This window comes from Lampetra planeri, chromosome 44 (genome assembly GCF_965212315.1).
Source record: "Lampetra planeri chromosome 44, kcLamPlan1.2.h2, whole genome shotgun sequence".
Classification (NCBI taxonomy): domain Eukaryota; kingdom Metazoa; phylum Chordata; class Hyperoartia; order Petromyzontiformes; family Petromyzontidae; genus Lampetra; species Lampetra planeri.
Genome location: NC_136150.1, coordinates 4,646,826 through 4,659,069, shown reverse-complemented (window position 1 = coordinate 4,659,069; position 12,244 = coordinate 4,646,826). Strand labels below are relative to the sequence as shown.

At 46.9% G+C, this 12,244-nt stretch overlaps 1 protein-coding gene and 1 non-coding gene across 6 annotated transcripts; both read left to right on the top strand.

The window, feature by feature from the left end:
- The first annotated feature begins 27 nt into the window (after nucleotides 1-27).
- Nucleotides 28-11,937, top strand: SLC25A3 (solute carrier family 25 member 3). Of its 5 annotated transcripts, none has more exons than XM_078614513.1 (8): nucleotides 28-115; nucleotides 269-494; nucleotides 6,495-6,619; nucleotides 7,059-7,238; nucleotides 7,599-7,780; nucleotides 9,098-9,270; nucleotides 10,190-10,300; nucleotides 11,072-11,937. In XM_078614513.1, the coding sequence occupies exons 2-8, from the start codon at nucleotides 317-319 to the stop codon at nucleotides 11,230-11,232; spliced, it is 1,110 nt and encodes a 369-aa protein (XP_078470639.1). In that variant the 5' UTR covers nucleotides 28-115; nucleotides 269-316; the 3' UTR covers nucleotides 11,233-11,937. The 5 variants fall into 5 exon arrangements, with proteins under 5 accessions (XP_078470639.1, XP_078470637.1, XP_078470636.1 ...); XM_078614511.1 differs by having other exon boundaries at nucleotides 37-151; XM_078614510.1 differs by having other exon boundaries at nucleotides 58-155.
- LOC144732948 (small nucleolar RNA SNORA53) lies at nucleotides 8,303-8,566 on the top strand. Its single transcript, XR_013588282.1, has one exon. It is a non-coding gene; the product is annotated as a small nucleolar RNA SNORA53 (small nucleolar RNA).
- Nucleotides 11,938-12,244: the final 307 nt, after the last annotated feature.

Here is a 12,244-nt window from a genome sequence, read left to right as displayed (position 1 = left end):
GGTGGTTTGTGGGGGAGGAGCTTAGGCCGTAGCCCCTCCCATTCCCCCCCCCACCCTTGCCGGATGTGACGTATTTCCGACCTCGGTGTCTTTTGGTGAAGGAGGCGTCCATCTTGTGAGTGGCAGCACCGGCGGGAACTGGGAGGAGGTGGTGGGTGAGAGTCCTTGAGGCGTTTCGGTATAAAATAAAACCCCTCACGGGCGTAGCATTCGGTCTTAATTCGTTGTGAGGGGATTGTAAGTAAGGCTTGCGCGTCCGTGTGTGCAGGTGCGGGTGTTAATTAAAGACGAAGCCGAAACCCACCCAGTTGCAGACATGTTCACCTCGGTCCTTCCCGCGTCGAGGATCAACCTCTTCCACAGACCACACTTCACCCTCGCCCGCGACGATGGTGGCGACATCGCCTCGCCCTCGTCTCCCGCCGCCTCGTCGCCTTCGTCGGAGCTGGTGGCGGCTCCCCAACGTCGTCAACTTGCCGCGGCGTCCGCGAGCGGTGAGAGAGAGAGGGGGATGGGGGGTTCAAGGCGATTCTGCGGCAAGAGAGGGGAGCTGGGGAGTTAAAATTGTTTGTGAAAGATTGTGCTGGGGAGTTAAAATTGTTCGTGAAAGGTTTGTGAGGGTAGAAGGCTGCGAGCTGGGTTGGTTGCAGTGCGTGATTGAGATGTAATGCTCGAGAGCGCTTTGTATAAACTCGTGTGTGGGGTCTTGGGTCGACGTTATGGGCTTTTGGTCTTAAGTTGCAAGCTTGGTTTTTGGGAGCTTAAAAGTGCAATACAACATCCAGATTGTGCTATACACACCAAGGATGCCCACAGTGCTGTACCCCCTGTAAGGAATAAGCCAACTCGTGACCTCCATTGCGGAAGCTTCCTCTTTGTCATTGTAAACGTCCTTCACACAGCGGCTCCTTTCATTTATTAACTCCTTTCATTTATTATTCCATCAACAAAGTCCATGTTCTACACGGGTGAAGGTCTCGATGCTATTACCAATGCTACGGTCACAAAAACCTCAGCCGAGGAGGGAATGGTGGTAATGGAATTAATTATAATGCGAGAGGTTTTAAAGACGGATTCCTCCCTCCAGCTGTGTAGCCTCATAGCCGGTTGGAGGAAGTTTTGTTAGAACATCAACTAAAGCCGGCTGTGGTGATCTTTGTACACTGCACCAGGTACCTCTTTGTTAAGGTGGAGTCAACCTACGGGGATGAGTAGATTAGCGCACGGGTTGATAAGCAAAATAAAAAAGCCGTTTCGAATTCGATCAATTAAAAACCCACAATATTTCAATAGCCGGCAGTGCACTATGTGGTGACACGAGACGCAGTGGTCCTTGGTGAAGCCAGTCCTTAAAGAGCCTCATGCCGCCTCTGGGAGCCGCACGTGGTCGACCCACGTGGTCGACCCCTGACCTCGGGGAAACGTGAGGTTTGTTTCTAGCCCTCGTGTCGCAGCACACGGTCCTATGCCGTCGTGCCCTTTCACACACATTTCCACTCACCGCAGTATACTGTACTCTCGACGTGTTTGCCTTTGCGTTGAAGCGCTGGCTGGGTGAGTTGGTTGGGACGGTGAGGATCAGGAGGGCGGCCTTTGGCAGGGAGAGGAGAGTCGGGCGCGCCTAAAATATTTGGCAGATGCCACGCTTTTTAGTCTCCATTTGACTCAAAAGGCTAGAGAAGAAAACGTATGCACTAGCGTCCGTGTGTGTTGGCTGTGCGTGTATATAGCAGAGGTGGGACAAAATCATTGTTATGCAAGTCCAAGTCGAGTCGCAAGTCATCAAATTCATGACTCGAGTCTGACTCGAGTCCAAGTCACATGACTCGAGTCCACATCTCTGAGGTGGGACAAAGTCATTGTTATGCAAGTCCAAGTCGAGTCGCAAGTCATCAAATTCATGACTCGAGTCTGACTCGAGTCCACACCTCTGGTATATAGTACACACACGACTTGCACGTACGACTAGCTTTATTGGTGATGTGGTGAAAGACACTACTGTTTTGTGAAAAATACAGCAGCCGGCCAACGTTTGCTTTAAGTGCGATCAGAAGGCGCGATATCGGGTGTGGTGGCATCAACCATTCTTGGAAAAACGTGGGTGAGTCGTGTTAGGGGATGAGATTGTAGCTTCCATTTGACCATTTTTAAAAGTAATAGTATTTCATTATGCAGTGGTGCCACCAGTGCTGGTGAAGGAATGCGAGCGATGCGGGGTGGGTCTCATTGGGTAATTGGAAACTCTTGAGGCTTTGTCCTCCCATTGAATTCCACACAGTTGGGGATAAGGGGGTAGGGCAGAACGATTTGTGGGAAATATCTAATTGCGATTTTTCTGACATTGCGATTTGATTTGCGATTAAATTTTCTTAAGTCAAGCTTCAGTTCAATATTCACTGTGTAATAGATTTAAAACATGTGATGCAGCATTACCACATGATACCATCAAAATATGAACTGCTATTATTATAATGCAAGGATGAGAACTTAAAAGATATGAATTGCTTCCAACATGTATTTATCAAAATTTTGTTATTGAAATAGAACAATGGAACAGAACACTTGTTAAGTTAAATACGTAATAATAAAATCAAACAATTCCAATAAGAAAGTAATAGGACTTTTCAAATCGCAAAAAATCGCAGCCTTTCCGATTTACCAATCGCATTGTTTTAAATTTCGATTTTAAATAGAAATGAATCGTTACTGCACGTCAAAAGTTCTTTAATTTGCAGTCAATAAAACTTTACAATTAAACTAACTTTAATTTGGAGCCTACAACTTAAACGAAGTGTGGTCAAGACCTGGACTTTAGTACAAGTATTTTAAGTGAATATAATCTGTTAAACGTTTTCCTTTGTTCCCTTGTTGGCCAGAACTGTTTAATGTACATATGTTTAAATAATCTATAGGATTGTTCTACTCAAGAAGATAGTTTCGGAAATGTGGAAGGTTTGTTTTATTCCCCCCCTCCCGATCAGACAAGGCAGTGAGCTATAGTTGCTGCTGGCATCCATATCTATCTGGCCACGTGGGAGGGCGAACACGTCGCTGGCGCTGTTGAGCATTCACTGCAGTTACTCCCGAAATAGAGCATTAAAACTTACAGCTGATTTACAGGTTGTGCACAGTGTCCGTTTAACCCTGGTAAATGCCACGTAATGAAACTGGGCAAAGTTCAAGCGTGCAGCATCTTGTGTGCTTTAATGTTGGACTTTGATAGCCCGGCAGCTGCATTGTCACCCAAATGTGCCTACTAATCACACTGTTAATTATCCCATTTTAATAAAGCAATAATTGCGGGAGGGGGCTTGGCGTCAGACATGCCAAGACACCAATACAGTACCATGTGAAGGGCGTTGTACATGTTACATAAACGAGATGCCACCCTTGTTCGTTCATGAACTTTATCTATCCATGTCGGTATCGGGATAGAATGTGGCTTCCTTTGTAAAGGAGAACTGGGGTGCTACGGGATAGTAGGTTAAAACATGTTCTGACGGTAACAAGAGCATTGTTTATGTGTACGGCAATTTATGTGTTAGTTTTTTCAAGATAATTTGGTTGAGTATTACACTGCCTTTTATACAGTTATTTTTGGCACGGTGGTACAGTCTCATTAATAAAGCACCTAGTATGCGCTTACTGCACCTCCAGACAAGTGGAGGCAAACACGGATACGTTGTCTAAACATTATTTTCAAAACGATTGTGGGTTACTTATATTTTATATGTGCACAGGGAATAGTTTAAGAATAATTTTACAAAAAAAATGTTTTATCTTAATCCACTGCTGCATAAAGGTTTTCCTACTCCATGTCGGTCATTGTTAGTGTGAATTATTAAATGGGCATATATCAGTTGCCAAGACCAAGAAAGTTTGCCGAGTTCATATGACTGCGCTAACCATTCTGCCACGTTATTAATAAAGCTGTGATTTTGGCACAATGTCACGGTAGTCACGGAAATCAAAATTTTAACAAAGACCAAAGTGATATCTTGCACATGGTCTTAGAAATAAATGATTAGGCACTTTGTATCCTTCATAAATGCCATATGTTCAGGGGTGGACTGCCTGACCATATTCCTTGACCTTTCCATGCATTTTTTTATCCCCGCACTTTTGGGTATGACATTTACAAAAAATATGACAATCATAGCCTTTGCCATGACCAAGTGTAATTGATCGTTGTGGTCTTAATCACCTTGTCCACAAATGAGGTCAAACAATCTACCAATATGAATGCAACAAGCACTGTGGAACACATCATTAACTCAAGTCAGCGGAGCTTTCTCAGAAGGGCAGGAGTAGCATACTTTCACTCGCTCTCCGCCAAACCCATCCGCTGAATTTCCAATATTGGCATCAATTTATTGTTGCCACTCAACTGGTATCCATACGAGAGGGCGAGCTTGAGACTGTGTAGTCGGTCTCGCTTCAACGAATGGGGGTAGCTGCGGGCGCTGCTAACGAGTGTTGGTGCTCTCGCTTCGTTGCCTGACGAGAACCCCGTTGTTCTCGGCCTGGCAGAGGACAGCTGCGCGTACGGCTCGAGCAAGTACTTCCTTTTGTGCGCCTTTGGCGGCATCGTGAGTTGTGGCACCACGCACACGGCCATAGTGCCGCTTGACCTGGTCAAGTGCCGCATCCAGGTGCGTCCATTGTGTGTGTGGCACGGAGTGAGGTGTTGGCACGGTGTTTGATGCCTACACCAGTTTTTGACTGCTCGTTCTAACCCAAAAAAACAAGCGACCGACCCAGCCTGCTTCTTCAACAGCCAGCGCCAGGCCTGAGATCAATTTGGAATTATAAATGGAATTGTCGGTTAAGTGATTTATAATAATTAGTTGTCAGTTTAAGTTCAACTGCTTGAGTGTTTGTGGGATGTAGCGATAGTTTTGCACAATTTGTGATGCTTCACCCCACGAGCTGGGAGCTTCGGTTCAAGAAATTAATTTCTTGATGAAGCACCCAGAACGCAAAACAAAACATCGGATATTCCAAACAAAATTCGTTACTTCCTGAAAACCTTGCACGGACGGTAATGCTGCAAAAATTGTGTTTATAATTGATCACAGGGTCTGACTAGCACAAGCATGTCTCATGAGGAAAATATAAATCTCTAAATTCAGCTAGTTCTTTGCATACAGTGCAGTTTTTTTGGAGACAAGAGTTAGGCTAAAGTTAATCAAAAACCCTGTTGTGGTTTGATTTCTTGCTTTGTTATTAGTGTAGGTCACATGTCTGCACTTTTAATTACATTTCCCTTGCTATGCTAAGTTTTAATCCCATATAGGAGTCCCAAATTAAAGTTGGAATCTCATACCCATTTGAAGTCACAAGTTAATGCTATTTTGGAAACGTTAACCAGAACTATACACTTTGAAAATCTACAATATTCATTATCCAAATCAAAGTCTTTAGTCCTTTCTAAGGCACTCTTAATACAATTATACAGTACAATTCAACTTTGTACATCGCATCTTAAATGTAATCGCACCAATTTGCTGTACAGAACAGTGGCGTATTTTAGAGGCAGAGGGAAAATGGATGCCCTACTGCAATAAAATAGCTCAAATCTTCCCACTGAGTGAATAAAGTGTTTTTTCCATTTGCTTTGTCACTTAAAAACATACAAAGTGAATAATACATCTCACGTAGTGGTTTTACACAAGGAACTACAATAATCTAAACTTGTCAAGTTTAAACTTGTCAAGTTTAGATTATTGTCAAGTTCTGTAACCTTGCGAAGGTTATTATTTATACATTGCAGTCGTTCATTTGTTTGCTTTCCGTTCCTGCGTCCTCTTGGCTGCGGGCGTCCAAAAGGTGCCCTTGGAGCGATGAGTCCAACCTTGAAGGGGGGGCGGCGCTGGCTGGAATGTGGGTGGGGTGGGCACAGTGCTGCTGAGCTTGCACGGGCATTTATGACCGACATGGCAGCCTAGCGACACGTACAAAAAAACGGAACGCATGTAGACGTCTCCCATTCAAGGGTTACGTTGTTAAAATGTTGGTGTATTTTTTACACTTTACAACCAATTTTTTTTAAAGCATTGATGCATTAGAGCTGTCTAATGCATTAATGCCCACAATGACTTTTATGAAAATTAGCCAACATAGAGAAACGTTTATTTTAAGTTATGTTGCTATTGGGGACTTAGCCTTAAGGAAACTGGCCAAATTTATGAAAGTTGCCCAGAATTTCACTAAACAATTGCACCTTTCTCTCATCACCATGACGTCATGAAGAATGTGACGTCATCTCGTTATGTGGCTCGGAATGTAACATCATTGCTGCTTCAATCCGAAGAATGCGTATTGAAGTGTCATAGAATCGATACATATGCTTTATTTTGTTTGTATTAACCCGAGTGATAACTAACCAAAGGTTTTGTGTGTTTTTAGCGTCCTAACCATGCTGTGTGCACGAATCAAACCCGCACGGTGTGCTGTGTTGTGTACGGTCGTGCATTTTTGTGCGACACTTGCAGACAACTGCAGCTGTGAATACGGCTCGACAAAGTACTACGTGCTTTGTGGGTTTGGTGGAATTCTGAGCTGCGGCGTCACTCACACGGCCATCGTCCCCCTCGACCTGGTCAAATGCCGCATTCAGGTGTGCAGCAGTCGTCGTAATCCATCATATTTAAAAAAATAATTTAACCCGATATAGTGTGTAAAATTATCAATAATCTGCAGCCCCTTTTTCGATACGATGGAGTTTGACCAAACGTCTTAACTCTGGTCAGTTGGAGATGGGGGGGGGGCTGTGCCCCCAGCTCCCGTTCCAATATTGCTCGCCGCTTACCTTTAATGTGGCTGGAAACGGAACTCGTGTCATATACCCCCCTGTGCTAAACCTAATCGAATGCAGTTTGTGCTATTGGCGTTAAATCAGATATGAGATTAAAAAAAACATTTGTTATTTACTGGCAGTGGATTCCCTGGAAGAATGGCACAGAACAACTTGTGAAGTCCTTGCAGTAAGTGCCACTAGGTGGCACACCGGTTTGTATTCCCTACAAAGAGTACCTGACGTGTTCACCTGGTTGCAGGTGGACCCCGGCAAATACAAGGGCATCTTCACTGGCTTCTCGGTGTCGGTGCGCGAGGAGGGCATGCGTGGCCTGGCCAAGGGATGGGCTCCCACCTTCATCGGCTACTCCATGCAGGGCCTCTGCAAGTTTGGCTTGTATGAGGTCTTCAAGGTCTTCTATGGCAACCTGCTCGGTGAGGTGAGTGCCGAAATATGCCGTGAGCACGGGTTTTGGAGGAGAAAGTTGATCGTTTATATATGCCGTGGCCGCCCGGTAATTAGTTGGCAAAGCAATCCAGTTTGTTTTGGCTTTTACGAGCCAGATTTAGTTAAACTGAGACTTGTAAGCATTGGCTACATAGACCACACTACCACAGATTACTCTGGAATGGTCAGAAATCGTTTACCTTTTTCATGTGCACTCGACAGCCATCACCTGTTACAAATGACCTGCTTTTGCGCTCATAAATGTTGAACTGGTTTTAACTTCTGCTTGAGCATCGTCTGCCAAGGCATGGCGCTCGTAAACCTGATGTTCCATCTGGTGTGCCGTCCGCAGGAAAACTGCTACCTGTGGCGCACGTCGTTGTACCTGGCGGCGTCGGCCAGCGCCGAGTTCTTTGCCGACATTGCGCTGGCGCCCATGGAGGCTTGCAAGGTGCGCATCCAGACGCAGCCCGGCTTCGCCAACACACTGCGCCAGGCCTTCCCCAAGATGTACAAAGAGGAGGGCGTCTGGGCGTAAGTGGTTGCTGTGCAACGTTCGCTGTCGCGTCTGTATTGTGATGGTTTGTTCAGTATTGCACCGTGCTACCGTCATCAAGATTCTATTATCTTTGCTGCCGTGGTCAGATGAGTCGCACGATTGACTTGCATTCCAGAGGTTGCCGGTATCACTCCCATCTCCTGACGTGAGAGTAAAAAAAAAGGTACAGGTTTCTTAAATCACCCCCCCCTCCCCCGCAGCTCTGTGCATCCATCATTATAAATAAGTACACTAAAGTGCCCGTCGTGATTGGTGTGCTCTGTTGCAGAATTTTTTCTGGGTCTCTATAGACTGGTGCAGATGTGACCAGTAGCCATACTGGATATGGTGGTGTGCCAGATGTAGAAATGTTTTCCCGGGTTGCTGGTAAACTGCAATAGGGGTCACATGACGAGTGTCCACAGCCATAGTTTGTGGAGGTATATTAGATGTGGTGTGCCGGGTCAAATGTTGACCCAGGACAGAGCCCGGCTGAAAAGAGAATTAGCATCTTGAATAACACGCTCCTTAGATCCACCTCTGGGACCCCTTGCTGTCCTCCACCGCTTCCGTTATTTCCCGCTCTGCCCTGTCACCCGTCAGGGAACCCCACTGGGGTCCGCCTGATGTGTGCCTTGGCAGGCGGGGCGTTGCGGCGGTTGTGGCGCTCAGACCTGGGTCCACCAACTTTTCCGGTTGCACGGTCGGAGGTGCATGAGTCATTGGCGTGTGAGAGCAATATACCTGCGCACTGGTCCGATTCGGGCCCAGCGGCAGCCTACACCGATTCTGCCTCGATCTCCCGGGGCCCTCATGTCCCCCTCATGATGAAAGGAATGGGGGCCCTGGTGGGGCGAGGGGAGGAGGAAGGGCATTCCCTCCGCTGGATCCCAATCAGTGTGCGGACACTACCTTGGTGCTGCTGCCGCTGGCTGCTTCAAGCTGGCTGTGTTTGGAATTTGTAAACTGATAGTGTGGGTTGGCGCAAAAGTGGTGGTTAGGGCACGCAGCCCTGCGGTGTCATGTCACGATTCATGAGTTATGTTTGTCTCTGTCTGCGCATGCCACATGCACGTGTGCCCTTGTCCTTCTGTATGTGTACCTTTGCTTGTATCCTGTAACTGTGTTTGTCTCCTGTGTGTCTCATAGCTTTGTGTGTCCGTCTCTTCTTGTCTCACAAGTTTGTGTCGCTATGTATCCTGTGTCTCCATGTCTCGCACCTACATCTTCTGTCTGTCCTTCACACCAATGTGTCCTACGAGTCTCCTCTGTGCCTCACACCGTGCACATTTCCTGCGTTTGCCGTTGTGCAGCTTCTATAAGGGTGTGGTGCCGCTGTGGATGCGGCAAATCCCCTACACCATGATGAAGTTCGCTTGCTTTGAGCGCACGGTGGAAGCTCTCTACAAGTTTGTGGTGCCCAAGCCACGTGCGGACTGCACCAAGGGCGAGCAGCTTCTCGTCACCTTCACCGCCGGATACATCGGTACGATCACCACCACCTCCCATTCTGTACCGCCTAAATCACAAATGAGAATGCGAAGCTAGCAGCGACACCACCTCTAGCTTCGTTTGACCTTGGTAGTTTGTTGCGAGCTGTGCTGTGATGTAATAATTAGCACACTTGCGTTCTGAAGGTTGCCACTTCCACTCTACATTTCTTAATATTTTGGCTCGCCACTACAAAGCAGCTATTTCTATGAATAATATTTACATTTATATGGCACTTAAATGCCTCGGCAACTCAAAGCACTATTCAGCACATCCCATGTCAAACAATTCAAATGGCATCCCCAGTGGCAGCTGTCTTTTTGGACCCAAGGTTTGGCCTTGGCCTGCATTTGGGCATTATTCTGCCAGGATGCGCGATTAATTGTTGCGTGTAATCCCAAATCTGGCTTTGTGTCCCCACCCCCTGTGCTTCCAAGTGTATCACGTTTCTTGAGCTGTTGTGTTCTCTCTCTTCGTAAGACACACCTGGCCGTCTGCGTTGACTTTCAGCTTGCCTGAGATGGACACTGCCACCACTCTCGCTTTATTTCTTGTCTTTTAATTTCTGACCCAATACAGTCTGTTGTCATCCCTGAGATCCCACCTGCCATCCTTGTTTTTTTGGCGCACAATTGTGATAGTTCGGAGATGTAATACAGTGGTGATATTGGCATGGTAATTTCCTACGAAAGTCGTGTTATTTTATTGCTATTGATGGTGGTCGATTGACACATTTTGATGGCAATGTTCATGATGTGACGGTTTTTAATGCGATAATATCAATACGGCGATGTGAGGCGGTGGTCGTGACATGGTCATTTTGGTGGCGATGATGACATACGGTAATTTTCATGCTTGTTGTGGTGATGATGACCCCAACTGTGACCTGTCGCCCCCAATCACCGCGTGCACAGCCGGTGTGTTCTGCGCCATCGTGTCCCACCCGGCCGACTCGGTGGTGTCGGTGCTCAACAAGGAGAAGGGCAGCACCGCCGCTGACGTCCTCAAAAAGCTCGGCCCCCTTGGTAATTTACCGCACGCTACACCGCCACCCTCCCAGTCCCTTCACATGTTACATTTTACATGATTCACACACTTACAAATGTGGAACCAGCTTCACTTCGTGCTGGGATCAGAGCTCGATGGGCGGCAGGAGCTGTGTACGGTCAAGTCAGTGAATTATCAGCAAAGGGAGGGCCAACATTACCCAGCATTGCAACTCGCCCATGTTTTTGCACTTGTATGTTGAACTTTTTTCACACCATACGTAGCCAATAGTACTTATCGAAGGTACACTCTAACTGCACTTTAAAAACACTACCTGCCTGTCATCTTCACCAAGTTGAGCGTGCGGCAAGAGCTGGTTAATTTGTTTCTGGCTGACTGTAGCCTTGACAGCATCTACACGGCCTCATTGTCAATCCACTGCTGGATGAGGGCCTCTCCGGTTCACCATGTCAGTGTATTATATGGTTGTTTAATGACTCTTTACCATGCTGGTCAGTGTTGGTTGGTGAGCGTGCGAACATGGACGGACGTATATTATAACAACCGAATTGCTGCACTGCTCTCTCGTACTCGTTGGTCACCCATTCAAACATATTCCAGACTTGGTCATACTTAGCTTTCGAGAACTGACGAGATCCGGTGCATTCCGGGTGATTCATTTGTAAGCAATCGCACATGTACTGAAAACGCGCATGTGTGGAGGTGTTTGCTGACGGCACATGCCCCAATAGTCTGAACGGGCTACATATATGGGGGATCTTTGCTAAAATGTGTCTGTGCCGATGCAGGTGTGTGGAAGGGCCTGGTTGCCCGTATCATCATGATCGGCACACTCACTGCGCTGCAGTGGTTCATCTACGACTCGGTGAAGGTTTACTTCCGCCTACCGCGCCCACCTCCTCCGGAGATGCCCGAGTCTCTCAAGCGCAAGCTGCAGCTCAGCGAGTAAGGTGGAGGAGGAGAGCAACTGCGGCGCCATCGCTCAACTCGGCCGCCAGCAATCTCCTCTTCCTCCTTCCAGCGGGGCCCTGACACTGCTAAGGCCCCGCTCGGTGGTCTCGTTGGAATGTTCAACTTTAGCATTTTCTGGAGGGGGCTTGCGGTTGGCGCCAATCGCGATGCCCTCATCATCTTCATACGCTGCCGGTTCCAGCGGTGCTAGTTCCCGTTGCAGCCCGCGCAACAGAATGAATTTATTTTGTTCCGAGTTGGCGGCGATTAATGGCCAACACAGACCCCTCTAGTATAAACACGCACTTCCCCTGCACCTTTCAGCAACACTGGCAGTGTTTATTATCTCATTACTTAGCGGTTAAACATTTCGTTGCTCGCAAGCGTGTGTGTGTGCTCGCTCTTTCGCCGCCTCTTCCTTCCACCACCCCGTAACCTGAGCTGTGTATTTATGTGAGGTCCCCCATAGAGCCAACAGAGCAGAGTGACTGGGGCCCTCCAGATGTCCATGTTTCCCTGCGAGCTGTGTTAATAGTTTAAACGCTGTGATGGTGAATGCAATAAAAGCATCGAGGAGAAATTGGCAGAAACCCCTGGGGAGGGCTTCGGTCACGGATTTATCAACTGAAGTCTGGCCGCACAACGCACACCCATGATGTTGAGATGTGTAATAAGAGCATCTGAATAAAACATGTACATCTTACGTGACAACTGCTGTGAGACTTTTCTATCCGTGTGCGGTAGGTTTTACATTTTTTCTATCATTCTGAAACTCCAGCCTTGGATACTTCACAAATGATCCTCATGTTTTGTTTTAGACTGATCCAAAAACATGGCGTCACTTCAATGCGTTTCCTGCCAAAGGTGATTTTTGCATCGGGTGACGTAGATTATTTATACCAAGACATTTTAAACAAGTCAATGGAAATTATTCTGATTTGAAATGTCAATACGAAACTCATCTCTAGTATGCAATGTAGTTCATAGGTCGAGACCAAATATTGTACATG

What these genes read in the sequence shown, in the direction of transcription:
- SLC25A3 (XM_078614513.1), top strand. Translation starts at nt 317, where the DNA reads ATGTTCACCTCGGTCCTTCCCGCGTCGAGGATCAACCTCTTCCACAGA. An exon ending in AAAGAGGAGGGCGTCTGGGC is followed by an intron (nt 7,781 to 9,097) that starts GTAAGTGGTTGC and finishes GCCGTTGTGCAG; the next exon opens with CTTCTATAAGGGTGTGGTGC. An exon ending in CAAAAAGCTCGGCCCCCTTG is followed by an intron (nt 10,301 to 11,071) that starts GTAATTTACCGC and finishes GTGCCGATGCAG; the next exon opens with GTGTGTGGAAGGGCCTGGTT.